General features: G+C 42.7%; 1 protein-coding gene across 1 annotated transcript in view; it reads right to left on the bottom strand.

The window, feature by feature from the left end:
- Positions 1 to 5,383, bottom strand: part of ALKAL1 (ALK and LTK ligand 1) — a 50,000-nt gene extending 44,617 nt beyond the window's left edge. Inside the window, exon 1 of the mRNA XM_007064109.4 lies at positions 4,748 to 5,383. Within this exon, the coding sequence (XP_007064171.1) occupies positions 4,748 to 5,093 (346 nt within the window). The 5' untranslated portion in view covers positions 5,094 to 5,383. The remainder of the gene's footprint in view (positions 1 to 4,747) is intronic.
- Positions 5,384 to 15,911: the final 10,528 nt, after the last annotated feature.

Below are 15,911 nucleotides of genomic sequence, written 5' to 3'. Positions count from 1 at the left end.
TACTTATAAAGTGGCTCCATCTGTTACGTTAGCTGATCTTTAGGAGTGGTTCTGTCTGGTGGACATGTTATTCTGGAGAATGGAAAATTTTGATTAACTGTTATTTCCTTTTCTCCCAATATCCAGAAATCTTTACTTTCACACTATAAGTAGGAAAAGGTTATTTCAAAATTGAAAATAATAAGAAATAATAATAATTAATAGAAGGCATAGGCACTGCCTGGAATATCCCATGTGCATCATGACAGAACATACTTTTTAATTTCCTATTATTTTTATAATAATTAGCAAGTTTCTATTCTTCATCAGCCTCAGTTCTGTTCTCCATTACATCATTTAAAATCTGAAGTTGTCTGTTGAATTTACACTGGTGTAACTGAGAACAGAACCTGGCTTTGTGGCCTAATATCCTGGAAAAAAATCAACTAATATCTTTTAAAATAATGTCCTGCAATAACAAAGGCAAAATTTGACCTATCTAGCTGTTGTGAATTTAGATGACTCTTTCCTCTACAAAAAGCGAGAATAGTGAATACATATGGTCTTTTAATTTTTAGGACTACTTTAGCATGTAGGATACACCAAAGCTGTCCTGTTTTGAAGAAAGTATTTGGATAAAAGGCAGCTAAGAAATTCTCATGAAATTAATGAAATGTTTATGTTTACCCCAACATTCAATTAGAAGATAACCTGAAGACCACCTTATCTTTGTGGAAAATACTGCTTTAATTTTCAGATGAAAAGGCTGAATTGAAAACTCATGTACTCAGAGTAATGATGATTAGGAAGCCACAGTTACATATAGGGAAGGGAGAATATTTCAATCATGGTTCAAAAAGGAGGGACCCATAAAAACTTTTCAAAGCAAAAAATACACTTCTTAATATGACGAGTTGTCAGGCTTATAGAGGCTCAAAGTATGGATGTTGCAGTAGCAAATTTAACTCCATTAGGGATAATGCTATTCAAAGGAACAACGTGTCTTTTTAGTCACATTCTAGATGAAATCCTAGCAGAAGATTGTCTTTTGGTTGCTAGATATTACTTTGTCTGAATACCCCTCTGGGGAATAGATGCTCACTTTCGTTAATCAAAATTACAAGTGTAACTTGGAAGGATCTGGGCGATGGATGTTCCTGTGACTTGGGGGTTCTGAGTGGAGAGAGAGAAAGTGATGATGAAGCTGACATCTTCACTGGATCTGGAAATAATGGTCTCCATGCACAATATGAGATGATTTAGTATAATCTAAGACCTCTTTTTCCAAATCTATTGAATGGCTCCTAGCAGAAAAGGGAAAGGAAGGACACATAAAATAGGTGTTTCTCCTACTGTTCCATAGCTCCATGTACCTTTTGTTTTTGAAAGAAGAGACAAAAAGGGATACTGAATTGTCATTTGACACAAAATGATCATTTTCAAAAATGAACATAAGAGTGATGATCCAAATAAGGAGTTCTGCCTGAGTCCTGAGCTGATTGAACCAGCCTTCTGACTGAGAAATCCCTTTATCAATCCAGTTCAATAGACACTTTATGACCATCTGAAACAAAAGTTGTCACCATGCCATTGACATAAATGAAACGAGTTGATGAACTACGTCCAGTTCCAAGTAGATGGGTGGCCACCTCCAAAACCTCAGCCATAAAAATAGGTGCTAATTGGCACCCTTGCTGTCTATAGTGTCAGTAAATCCAGAAGCTGAATAAGCATTAAAATTTCTAAACTCTAGAGAAGCTCTCTCTAGGTCAGGGAGGAAGCTTACTCGGTGGTTAACCATGTTGTACCTGTTCTATGGATAACTGGAGGTCTGTAGTTTCCAAGGTTATCAGTTCTGCATTCTTCACAAGCACCACATTCTCTAAAACTAAGTCTTTAAAGAGAAAGAAACCATGCTGTGTGAACTATACTCAAAAGTATTTATCTGTCTATCAGAAAAGATTCTAAAAAATAGAGATTTATATGGGTAATGAAGAGTCACCGTTATATTAGATATGATATAAATATTGTATATGCCTATAACTTTTATATTTTAATGCATAAGAAACTTCCTCTATGGCAAGTATTGTATAATTATGTCTTCCTTTAAAGCATCTGATATTAGCAACTGTTAGTGACAGGATACAGAATTTGATGGCCCACTAGTCTTTTCCAGTATGTCAATACCTATGTTCCCTGCTATCACCCTTCTTGTCAGCACATGAATCTGTGGGGATATTGTCTGAACATGTTTTCTAGTAGACTTTTTCATAACTACCAGGGTTAGTCTGGCTGCTCTCAGCGCTAAAAAGTTTATCCTTCTTTTGCATCTATCATGCTTTTTTTAAAAGAATTTTTTTTTTAAATAGCACTCCCCAGCCTGAGGATTTCTATCCATAGATGAGGGGGTGAAATTATTCTGTCCTTCTACCATCCAGCCATGAGCATAAATTACTTATGATGGTACTTGGTCAAGCATCCTGCATGTTGCCTTGAAAAGGGGACCAGTGAAAAATCAGACATATTTGCAGTTGTCTCACATGTAGTCCAAGCCAGGATAGTGATAGATCATGCATCCTGGGCACCTCTCTTTTCAGTAAACTGGTGTTCTAAGCACTGGAGGAAACACTGGCAGGTTCATTAAGGATACTCTCCTTTCTGGGACTGTATTCACTAATTGCATCTTCTTGCCCCTTTGAAACGTAGAAGTCGAGAACTATGTATAGAAGAGGCATAAGTACAATACTGAAGGGCCAAACTTTATTTGTTTTTGCCATGTCAACTTTTCTAATGTGTCTTTTCCTCAACATCATCAGGAGGAAATAACAGTGAGCCTGATGGAAAACGCCAGTGGGCTACAGCTGGGATACATTCACGCTTTAATCTACTTTTTGTAAATCTTATAATGCTACCTTCATACAAAAATACCACTATTGTAGAATGTACATAGCCTAACCATACATAGACAAAAGACTGTGTGGTACACTTATCTATTAAAGAATTCTGCTAACTATTCACTGTAACTCAGTGTGTTGGCATCATCAGTGGATACAAGATGTTATTATCACAATAAGACCTTAGTACCTGATCTGTGTTGTGCACAGTTGTGTTGATCACAATTGACTTTTGTGCCCAAACCCACAATTCATTCCCCTGCCATACTTCATTGTTTAATGGTACCAACGTTTCTGACCTACTCTGAGCTTCTTCACACAAAAAGAAGAAAACTTAAACTGCATATCCCCCAGGCAGACTCATGAAAGTGGCTAACATTTAATTAATATCTGGACCAAATGGTGCTGTCAGTGTCAATAAAACTGAAGACATCTTGAATTAATAAATCCAAAGCTAAATGGGACACCAGTTATTTTCTCTGTGCTTAATTCTAGGAAGAACACAACTGCCAGCGCAGAATGTGGGTAGGTATTCGTTTTCCTGCGAATTGTTTCTGTGCTGACCCAAGGAGAGAACAAGTCAATGTAAATGTGAAAAGCGAAGGGCTTGATTTAAAACAACTACTCAGTAGTTTTGTTTTTGCAAAAAGGTATGAAGCTCGATTTTTGCAGCCAAAGTGACAATCACATGGCACCAGTAAACTCGATTGCCCCTCTCACACCTCCGGATAAGGACCGCATGATTTGGTAAGTTTGGTGTAACTTTATCCTCCCCCCTACACACACACACACCCCGAGACAAGCTGAACTGCTAGTTTGGGGAATGGAGCCAAAGCGGAGGCGGCAGGATAACAAATCGCTTCCTATATTTGTTTGCTAGTTGTCTTTGCGTCTACCCCGGGAGGGACGCAAAGGCAGAAACAAATCCAGGGGCTGCCGAGAGTAGAGCCGCCTGGAAACGAGGGCGATTGATAAAGAAGCCCCTGTTCTGCAAAAGCCTCCCGTGCTGCCGCGGCTCACCCCCGCCCCCAGCGGCTCTCCCTACCCCGGCGCTTTCAGCTGCTGCAGCCCGTCATCTGACCTCCTGCGCTCTGCCTGCGGGTGTGTAAGGGAGAGGGACAGCGGCTCACGGGTAAACGCAGGCTCTTAGCCTCGGGAGACCTGCAGCACTTAAAGGCTAACAAGGCACCCGAGGACCTGAAAGCGAGTGGGAATCGCCTAGGTAGAAACTTTTAAGGACAGGGTGGGGAAAGTTATGCAGCTCATACGGGCAGCAGCATCCAATCCCGCGGCATCGGGCCACGCGCTCGGCTCCTGTCAAAACATCCGCGCGCTGCTCCTGCTCCTGCCTGCACCGAAAGTTTGCAGCTTTCGCGCCGCGGTGGCTGCAACGGGAGCCGAGCAGCAGCGACAAGGACACTGGGGCAAAGGGGGAAAGAAGAGGAGAAGCAGATTTCTGGAAGCTCGCTCTCTGCTTCTGTGTTTCTACAAGGCTCAGGCCAGCTCCTCTGCGCGGCAGGGATCCCCGTGAAAGCGGCAGATCTCAGACCAGCCAGGATGACGGTCAGCTTGGCTCCTGCTGGCTCTAAAGCCATCAGCACGTCCCGCTCCCGCAGATAGAAGGGCAGGGTCGAAATACAGATCCCCACGGAGCACAAGACAACACGCGTGATTGCCCTCGGGGGAGCAGGGGAGACGCGCCCTTCCTCCCGGCCTAGGTCTGACAAGTACCGCAGCTTCTGAGGACAAGTTCCCTCCGCCAGGCCAGGGATGGGGAGAGAGGCTGAGCGGTTAGTGACTGAAACCCGTCCCCCCGCCTGCTGGGATCCGGGGTGCGGAAGGGAAAGGAGGGGGGAAAGGGACGCTGCTCTTACCTACGTGCCTGGAGCTGGTGAAGAGCCGGGGCACCTGCCCCCCTGCTCGCTCCCTGGAGGCGGAGGAGGAGGAGGTCACCCGGGGGTCTTGGTCCACAGCTGCGGAGTAGAGGGCGCTGCCGCTGTAGCGCCGGGAGATCACCCTGTCCCCCCTTGGAGAGGGGTGGAGCGGGTGGCTCTGGCTGTCCCCGATAGCTTGCAAGAGGAGATTGAGCAGAGTCCTCCTGTCCCCTCCTGGCGCCTCCAGGTCCCTGCTGCTGCCCTCGACCCCCGGCGGCGCAGGGGCTGAAGTGAGCAGCAGGAAGAAGATGGCAGGCAGAGCGTGACATCTCTTTGCCCCTCGCATCTCTCTGGCTCCTGGGAGAAGAGAGAGCAGAGCACGGTTAGCTCCTGGCCATGCCCGCACCCAGCCCTCTCCTCATGCTGGGGCCGGCTCCTGTCCCACTGGGTGGGGAAAGCGAGCGAATCCAATGGGGCTGACTGAGCCGGCTGCCGGGCGCGGGGGAAGAAGAGCGCTGCTGGGACCAGGCTGGATGGAGCGCAGCGGAGGCGCGTGTCACTGGGCGCGCAGGGGAGCCGGCTGGGCGCAAGGGCGCTGGGCTCAGCGCACCCCTCTCCTCTCGCGCCCCTATCTCCAAGTGCGCGCTGCCGGGCTGGGGACCTTGCTAGTGCCAGTCCCGCTGCGCTCGGGGCGGTGGGGGAGGAGGAGGGGTCTCCGGATTGCCTGGCCCCGCCACACTTCCCCGCCCACCGCGCCAAGCGCTGCAGTTTCATCTCAGACCCCAGATCCTTTTAGGACACATTTATAGACACGGATTAGGACAAGGGTATTAACCAAGCAACACATATTACAATCCAGGGCTTTATTGGGGGATTTGCTTGGCTTTCTTCTCCCAGTGTGATCACTCTTGAGGCTTTAGTCATTCAGCGGAATTACAGCCAGTTTTAACTTTCAGCTGGACACAAATAACCGAGACAGAGACGTTTCTTTTAATGGGGAAGGAGGGAGAAATCTTCCCAGGATTTGTAAACCATAGAACTAGAAATCCCCGCACTACTCTGGCATTGCCCTAGAGTCTCATACTGATATTCATTATATAAAATACCCTCTCTGTGTCTCTCCCCTTAGAATGACAGTTTCCCCCCGTTCTGGTTAAGGGCTTGCCTTTCATCTCTGGTTTCAGAGTAGCAGCGGTGTTAGTCTGTATCCGTACAAAGAAAAGGAGGACTTGTGGCACCTTAGAGACTAACAAATTTATTAGAGCATAAGCTTCCGTGAGATGCATCCGATGAAGTGAGCTGTAGCTCAGGAAAGCTTATGCTCTAATAAATTTGTTAGTCTCTAAGGTGTCACAAGTACTCCTTTTCTTTCATCTCTGGAAATCTACTAGGCACTTTCATAGACCAAACTCCTGGCATTCGGGGGCGGGGGGGTGTAGGGGACTCGGCTAGGTGACTGGTAAGAGAATTTAAGCGCTTTATTGTTCCATGTAGCCCGTGTTCTGATACGAATACATTTTAAAACTCCAAACCTCTAATATGCTTTACTATAGCAGGGTGAGAGCTCAACGCCCTCCACGCGAGCACATTACACACGTGTGGATACTACAGCCAAGATACTTCCATAAGTATTTTAGGAAAACGGATGCTGGGGTGTTTCATTATTTTGGACCGGAGACAAATATGAAAGGCTGTTTAAAAGGCAAACACAATAACGACGGGCTGAGACTCCTAGCAGAGAGCTTAATACATTTAAGTAAGCTACTCTAAATATAGCAAACAATTAGGATTATGAAAGGGGGGGATAATTCAGTTATTTACAAACCGATTTATGTTTGCATCGCTTCCAACTCCCTTTTGCCAAAAGAGTTAAAAAGATCTCGCAGCAAGCGAACTGCCTCCAAAATGGTTCAGGTTTCCAGCCCTCCCCCGGCAGCTATTGCATATGACTAGCTCTGGGAATGAATTAGGAACAGATTTAGCCTTTCATTCATTGATGCGGCGAGCGGATCCTGATTATTCTAAGTGGTGACAATACCCGTGGAATAATTAAAGAAATCGCTAAACCCCAGCCACCACATCTTGATTACAAAGAGAATTGCAGCAGCCTGGCAAAATGTCTCTCTCTCTCTAAACAGAGAACAAGGGGGAGCGCTTACCTTGAAGTAGAATCAAATTTTGCTCAATTCTGGTATCTCTAAGTTGCTAAGAGACTTTCCTTCCTCTTCCTCCAAGTGCAGACTTACTTCTTTGGTTAGGGAGTGAATGGGGAGCGATCGGTTCGAAACCCAAAACAGCAGGATGCGCCTTTAGCAGCCATTCACCTGTCTTATATAGTTCACTGTCGGCGTATTCATTTGAGTACTATCGACTGTAGGTGGGTGGCAGTCAATGAAGACCTCTTTGGTAATCATTCTTCTGCTCAGCGAAAGTGTTTCTGACAAACTTCCTCCTCCCTTTTCGTCCCCCAGTGGATAGAAATTGAAAACCATCAGTTGAAGTGGCTCGGATCTATTTGTGAAACTAGATTTTTCTGTGGATTAGGAAATGCTTGCTAATAAACCTACACGTATAAGAGAGGAGAACACTTCTGAACGTAGTGGAATTCCCTTGTACAACTATTAATACATCGGGAGAAAGTAAAATTAATTGAACTCATATTGTTGAATGGAGAGGAAAAAGAAGCCATCAGAAAAGAACAGTGTGTATAAATTGCACACACCCAGATTTGTCATGGTTGAAAGTGGTTATATTTTGAGGGCAGATAGGGAGAGAGAATTTCTAAGGAACCGATAAACTAAAGCACATTAAAAGTTAATACTTTTCTTTAAAAAATAATTTCCAAACATCGGAGACAAAAAATAAAATGGCAAAATAGTTACCACTCCCTTAGCAAAATCATTAATTCCAAAATGTATGTAAATATGCCTTGAAGATTCATAAAGATGGAAAGGAAGCTTTGAAATCATTGGGAATTGGACCTCTGCACTGGAAGAACAGTCAGGCACAGAAGGTACTGAAGTAAATTGAAAAGCAGCACATTTAAAAATGATAGGAGAAAATATTTCTTCACAGCAGCACAGAATTAGCCCATGGAGCCCTTTGCCACAAGTTACCTGAGGCCAAAGTTTAACAGGATTCAAAAAAGAATTGGACATTTATATGGAGTAACAAAAGTTGTAAGAGTAAGGGGGTTTTTTAAGCAAGAGTTTTGGAGGCGATATAAATCTTCATGCTTAAACATATAAGCCAAACTTTAACTATTAGAGGAGCTAGGAAGAAACTTTCCCTTGGTCAGTGGCAATCACTATGATTCTAAATTAATCTTCCCAGTCTCAGATCTCAAAACCATAGTAAGGAGCCGGCATTTTTCAAGCTTCCCTAATCAGCTCTGCAAATGCAGCTGAATCTTGATCTGTAACATCTTATGGATCCTGATCTGGACTCCTGAGCGTCTCTTGAGCAAAAACTACTACTCATGCCATCCAAATTCTGAGGTGGTTCTGGGAAGTGGATGTCTGCTAGGAATTAGTATAAAACCAGCAAGTTTGGTTGTAGGTAGCCGTAACCTATTCCTTGACATGTGTGGCCAATAATTTATAGTTGTATACTGTAAAGCTCTGTGTCACACTTTCATTTTATTTGATTGCCATTCATTGAATACCTTGTGGACCACCCAACTTCTTCCTTTCTCTTTTATGCTTGCTACCAGTTCTTTCTCTCTTTCCAATGACCTGCACGCTATCTTTTTTGGATGAACAATATACTGGTATCCCCACCTAAAAAAACAATAAAGACTTTCAAATAAAGAAAGAAAGAAAGAAAGAAAGAACAACCCAGGTTGCCAGAGGTGAAAGCCCTATGCACTATCCCATCTTTTACATTTTTTTTAATGTATTCCTCTTCTGTTTTCAAGAGAGTAAATAAGAAACCAAGGGAGTAAAGAGAGTAAGCATAACAGACAGTAGGGCTGATCTATTTTCCATTAAAGTCACTGCAAAGATTCTCATTGACTGCAATGGGAGTTGGATCAAGCCTAAAATAATGACAAGAACTAATTAGGGCAACATGCATCCTGAATCTCTACTTTTAAGTAGCTTTTCCTATTTTGTTATAAAAAAAGTACCCAAGAGCCTCAGAGACTATGATTTGTTTTAAAGATTTATTTTCTGCTATTGTGCAAAGCCTTACCTCTGCTTATGTTGTTTGGGTATGTGCATTCTTCATAAAGTATTTCAAAGAAGGAGACATGGGCAGCAACTGGGGGGAGAAGACTGCTTTACTAATCCCAGGCAATTCTGATAGGTTGAAAACCTATTCTCAGGCCAGGACTGCAGCAGGGCTATCTAGCAGTGGCCATGAAGAGCCCCCACATCAGTATTCTTGGAAAGAATCCCAGTGTGATTTTTATAGCAAAGTACTTGGAAGACAGCAAAGAGAGTAATCCTTAATTCTATCATTTGACACAGCTCCTTATTTAGGACACATGTAAAGAACATGACCACAATAGCCATAAATTGTTTGAGATATTTATATGCTAGCCGAACTATAAACCACTGGTTTAGTTATTGCATTGATTAGTGGTACTTTCTTTTGCTTCTCTGATATCCCTCAGTAGCAAGTGTGTGTTTAGCTGGGCTGAAATTAAAGTCATACTGACAAAATCATTTGGGCTCAGTGAGACACTCTTGAATTTTCACCTTATCCTCAGTCAACACAGCTCAATTGCAAGTGGGTGACCTGCTTGCAAGTGTTGCTTTAGTGATGAGGTTTTACCACAGATTCTAGGTACTAAAATACACAAATTACCCAAGTTTACCCCAAAATTATCCATATAACTGAAAGCAGATAAAGTGAAGATTCAAAGGATAGGTGCCTGACTGAGTCAAAGTGAATCTGTTAGCATGTCTTTCATGTCGACCCGGCTACACAAGAAAACCCAGAAGGTGAAATCCTGCTCCTATTGAAGTCAATGGGAGTTTTAACTTATAATCATCAATTTTATGTTACTCAGTACATTTGCAGGTGGTTGAGGTGGATGCCCCAGCCTGTTCCAGAATCATCCATGATAAAAGCTGTCATCAGGGAAGTGACTGAAAACGTTACCCCTTTCCACACATTCAAGGGGTCTATCCACCAAATGAGCGCTCACCGGACCTGAGGCAGGACTGTGTTCATGAGCCATCTGGATGAGGAGGCCAAAGTTGTAAGGACCACAGTGAAGTTTGGCAAGGTGCACACTGACATGTAGCCTATGAGCTCCAGACACATAGGGACTGTCATAGTCTATTTCATCTGTGAATTGTTTATGACAAACTGAAGAGACCAGAACGTGTCTGCTGGCAGGTAACCACTTGCTGCTCTGAAGCTGACTAAAGCTCCTATTAACTCTACTCTGTGTGATGGTATGAGAGACAATTTACTGTAGTTCACAAGCAATCCTGGTTGAGAGAACAGAGAAAGGACACAATTTAAGGTTGTCTCAAGCTCCTGCTGGGACCTGCTACTAATCAGGCAGTAGGGGTAAATGTGGATTTCCTGTTTTCATTAATGTGTTGCCACTACTTTCAGGCACTTGGTAAACACTCTTGGTGCCATGGAGAATCAGAAGGGCAGAACCCTGTATTAATAATAGGCCCCACCGTGAATCTTAGATACTTCTTGTGGCCTGCGTGGATGGTGATATGGAAGTAAACATCCTACGAATTAAAAGCTACACACCAGTCTTGAGATTGGAGAGACTCTCAGTAGTGCCACGGTAGCATACCTTGTGCATATGGAAGGTTCGCTGGTTCTTGGCTAGACAAATGCGAGTCTTGACTAACCAGTGGCAGCTGGGTCCTACAGGAGAATTCTGTATGTCTCTTGGTGTTGCTGATTGCAGACCTTGGGAGGAGAAGGTTCTTTGTTCAGTGATGGGGAGAACGTATTTCTTTACAGACATCACCCATGTTTAAAGTGTCAAAGTCAGTATCAGAGTCAGTACTGATGTTGGTAGATTTTTCAGCACCAGTGAAGGACCTTGTTCAGTCTGAGTCTCATGCCCCAATGGGATCGATACAGAGAGGAACACACCATTAAGTCTGTTGCATTAATATCATGCAGAGTTTGTAGGATTTCTCTCCAGAGGCTTTGCTGTGACTGTCCTCATGGGAGGACACTGAGCTCTTTCTTGAATTTCTGCCTTGGTGCTTGGAACAACTCCTTTTGGTGCTCTACTTCATTGCTGGAGGTGTTGCTGCAGGCTTCAACGTTTAAGCTGACTTTAGTGCCACTACCAATATCTATTCCAGATCTTTCCTCAGTGCTGTCTTCTCCATGGTGATCTTAGATGTCACCCTCCCCCCTTCTTGATAGTATGCTTGAAGATGCTGGCTTGTCCACCAGGAGGATTCTGGAGCTTGTTTCCACAGGGTCTGATGAGATCTGCCTGGACTGTTCCAGAGAGTGGAGTCTCTGCCTCTCATATCAAGACTGGATAAGAATAGGTGATTAGGTGATTACCCCAGGCAAAAGAGAAATCTACTCTGCCTGCCCTTTAGTAGAATTAGTTTATCACAGGATGGACAGAACTGGAAGCATTCACGTTTGAGTCTGCCATTCTGAAGTGCCCTGTATGGGTTGGGAGGTGGGGGAAATGGTCCGACTAACAAAGTTTGGTCCAGATGGTTGGAATCAGATCATGGTGAGGGAAACAGGAGATCAGAAGTGGTTCTGAAGATTCTGAGCTAAGAACTAGTGGATCAGACAGTCACCAGATTCTGTCTCATGGCCATGGGTGGTAAAAGGGAACTGAGAGAAGGTTGTGGCCACCCCACCCTTTGGCCTTTGTACAGGAGCATGAGGAGCCACAGGTCCTATGGACAGTCATGACAGACACTGCTATTAACAACCTCCCCAAAAAACTACAGTCTCACACATGAGGCACATGCTCATCTGCAGTGGGCTACACACTGACACATACTTGAAGAATAACATAACTGGCTGTGGCCAAAAGGGCTGAAGTTATCTTTGGAAGTATAAACAATACAAGTCAGAGTACAAAGGTAATAGTACCTCTTCGTTTGACACGGGTTTGACCACCACTGGAATACTGTGTCCAGTTCTGATGTCCACAATTCAAGAAGGATTTTAATAAATTGAAGAGGGGTCAGAAAAGACACACAAGAATGGTTAAAGGATTAGAAAACATGCCTTATAGTGAAAGAGTCAAGGAGCTCAATCTATTTAGTTTATCAAAGAGAAGGTTATGAGGTGACCTGATCACAATCTATAGGTATCTACACAGGGAACACAAATTTGATAATAGAGCACTCTTTAGTCCAGCGGGCAAAGTATAACAAGACCCAATCACTGAAGTTGAAGCTAGAAAAATGTAGACTAGAAATACAATGCAAATTTTTAACAGGGAGGATAATTAACCATTGGAACAATTTACCAAGTCTGTTGTGGTTTCTCCAGCACTGGAAATCTATAAATCAAGACTGAATGTCCACTGAATGCATCCGATGACGTGAGCTGTAGCTCACAAAAGCTTATGCTCGAATACATTTGTTAGTCTCTAAGGTGCCACAAGTACTCCTTTTCTTTTTGCGAATACAGACTAACCCGGCTGCTACTCTGAAACCATTCTTCTAAAGATGTGATTCAGTTCAAACAGGAATTAATTCAAGGAAGTTCTGTGGCCTGTGTTATACTGGAGGTCAGATTAGATGATCACAATGGTCCCTTTTGGTTTTATAATCCATGACATTATTATCCATATAAATTTTCATATCCTCTTTGGAAGCACATAATCTCTTGGCCCCAAGTGTATTTTATTGTAAAAAATTTCACAGGCAAATTATGCATTATTTAGTAGTGTGGGTTTTTCTTATGAATTTAATTTTTTTTGTATTTCACTTTCAGTTAATTTCCCCTTTTTGTGTATTATGATATTGGATGCATCGACGCACCTATCCTCAAAAGCTTAAATATAATGAAAACACTAATTCTTCCTAGTCTTGTTACCTTTCTGGCCTTTTTTCCTCTTTTCCCTGATTTCTGTCGTGGTATCCTCTGCAACAGTCTCTCTGCCTCTTCCTACAGGTGCCTTTAAATCTTTCCTTCTGTTGCTCAGTCATCCCTTCCATCCATCCATGTATCCACCCACACACAGAGAAATCTCTCATCCCTTATATTTCCTTTTAATTTAGAAACACACACACACACACTGCAGTTGCAAGATCAAACACCGAGAAATTCCAAGAATTAAGGCTTCAATGTTGTACATCCCATATATTTAATAATAGACAGCAATATTTTAAGATGTACATTTAACATGAGAAAATGCTGAATATGTGCAATCTATCAGTCATATCATGCTCTTCACTGTGGCATTTGAGTTGTGCCCTAGTTATTGTTGAGGCAACCTTAACATTTTTAATTCCCTAACTTTTAATGGCCCTGCAACTGTAATGTTACATTAACATTTTTGTTAGTTCCATGGGGATTTTTAAGGGGAGAAAAGAAGAAAAAATATAAGAGAAAATCAGGAAGTGATCAATGTGAATGACTTATAAGCTCTTCTATTGTAGGCTTTTTCTCAGTTTAACTGAAATGGAGGTTAATTTATGCTGAGCTATACAGTTCTCATTCCACACCTGTTCATCTCCTTTCACCACAGGTATTTGCCATGTTCAAGAATTAACAAGTGCATATCTTATTGGGGCCCAATAAAACCATTGGGATGCACACTTGAAGAGTACCATCCAAATGGAATAATGGGTCACGCAACTATCTCCTCATCAACATCTTCCTTTTTCTGGTACATCATAGAGAACTCTATACTGAAAATATAGACCTGCACATGGGGAGAAGACTGGCCAGGTGCATAAGGGGCAGAGTGGAACCGAAAAGAATGTATGTCATCCCCCCTCAAGCCTGAGAGAAACAGTACAAAATAGAACATGAAGCCAGACTGTACTGCATTTGCGTGGAGTCTGGTTGTGAATTCCTTTTTAAGAGGATTCTGTGGGCAGCTAAGTTCTCCAAAGGAGCTACATGGACCTGGAGTGAGAGAGACCCCAAACCCAGCATAGACACACACAAGGCCTTCCCCATGGATAGTCCCAGCCTTCTCTTGGTTCCCCAAGATCAAATCAGTATCTTAGATGGCCATATAATAATGCGAGAAGTATGGGAAATAAGCAGGAAGAACGCTAAATGCTAGTAAATAAACACAACTATGACATAGTTGGCATCACAGAGACCTGGTGGGATAATACACATGACTGGAATATTGGTATAGAAGGGTACAGCTTGCTCAGGCAGGGAAAAAAAGAAGGAGGTTTTGCCTTATATATTAAAAATGTATACACTTGGACTGAGGTTGAGATAGAAATAGGAGACAGACTTGTTGAAAGTCTCTGGGTAAGGATAAAAGGGGTAAAAAACAAGGGTGATGTCATGGTAGGGGTCTACTACAGGCCATCTAATCAGGAAGAAGAGGTGGATGAGGCTTTTTTTAAACAACTAACAAAATCATCCAAAGCACAGGACTTGGTGATGATAGTTGTCAGCTACTCAGACATCTGTTGGGAAAATAACACAGATTATCCAACAAGTGCTTGGAATGTATTGAAGACAATTTTTTATTTCAGAAGGTGAAGAAAGCTACTAGAGGGGAGGCTGTTCTAGATTTGATTTTGACAAATAGGGAACTGGTTGAGAATTTGAAAGTGGAAGGCAGCTTGGGTGATTATGAAATGATAGCGTTCATGATTCTAAGGAATGGTAGGAGGGAGAACAGCAAAATAAAGACAATGGATTTCAAGAAGACAGACTTTAGCAAACTTAGGGAGTTGGTAGGTAAAATCCAGTGGGAAGCAAGTCTAAGGGGAAAAACAATTGAAGATAGTTGGCAGTTCTTCAAAGAGACATTATTAAGGGCACAAGAGCAAACTATCTCACTGCGTAGGAAGATAGGAAGTATGGGAAGAGACCACCTTGGCTTAACCAGGAGATCTTCAATGATCTAAAAATCAAAAAAGAGTCCTACAAAAAGTGGAAACTAGGTCAAATTACAAAGGATGAATATAAACAACTTAACACAAGTATGTAGGGACAAAATTAGAAAGGCCAAGGCACCAAACGAGATCAAACTAGCTAGAGACATAAAGGCTAACAAGAAAACATTCTACAAATACATGAGAAGCAAGAGGAAGACCAAGGACAGGGTAGGCCTGTTACTCAATGTGTGGGGGGAAATAATAACAGAAAATGTGGAAATGGCAGAAGTATTTAATGACTTCTTTGTTTCTGTTTTCACCAAGAAGGTTGGTGGTGATTGGACGTCTAACATAGTGAATATCAGTGAAAATGAGGTAGGATCATAAGAGGCTAAATTAGGGAGAGAACAAGTTAAAAATTATGTAGACAAATTAGATATCTTCAAGTCATCAGGGCCTGACGAAATGCATCCTAGAATATTCAAGGAGCTGACTGAGGAGATATCTGAGCTATTAGCGATTATCTTTGAAAAATCATGGAAGACTGGAGAGATCCCAGAAGACTGGAAAAGGGCAAATGTAGTGCCAATTTATGTAAAGGGAAATAAGGACAACCTGGGGAATTACTGACCAGTCAGCTTAACTTCTGTACCCAGAAAGATAACTGAGCAAATAATTAAGCAATCAGTTTGCAAACATCTAGAAGATAATAAGGTGATAAGTGACAGTTAGCATGGATTTGTCAAAAACAAATCATGTCAAACCAACCTGGTAGTTTCTCTGACAGGGTAACAAGCCTTGTGGATGGGGGGAAGCAGTAGACATGGTATATCTTGACTTTAGTAAAGCTTCTGATACTGTCTTGCATGATCTTCTGATAAACAAACTGGGGAAATGCAACCTAGATGGAGCTACTATAGAGTGGGTGCAAATCTGGTTGGAAAACCGTTCCCAGAGCGTAGTTATCAGTGGTTCACAGTCATGCTGGAAGGACATAACCAGTGGGGTCCACAGGGATCAGTTCTGGGGCCGGTTCTGTCAATATCTTCATGAATGATTTAGATAATGACATAGAGAGTACACTTATAAAGTTTGCGGGAGATACCAAGCTGGGAGGGGTTGCAAGTGTTTTGGAGGATAGGTTTAAAATGCAAAATGATCTGGACAAACTGAAG

The sequence above is a fragment of the Chelonia mydas genome, chromosome 2 (assembly GCF_015237465.2).
Source record: "Chelonia mydas isolate rCheMyd1 chromosome 2, rCheMyd1.pri.v2, whole genome shotgun sequence".
NCBI lineage: Eukaryota > Metazoa > Chordata > Testudines > Cheloniidae > Chelonia > Chelonia mydas.
This window is presented reverse-complemented; position numbering and strand designations above follow the sequence as displayed.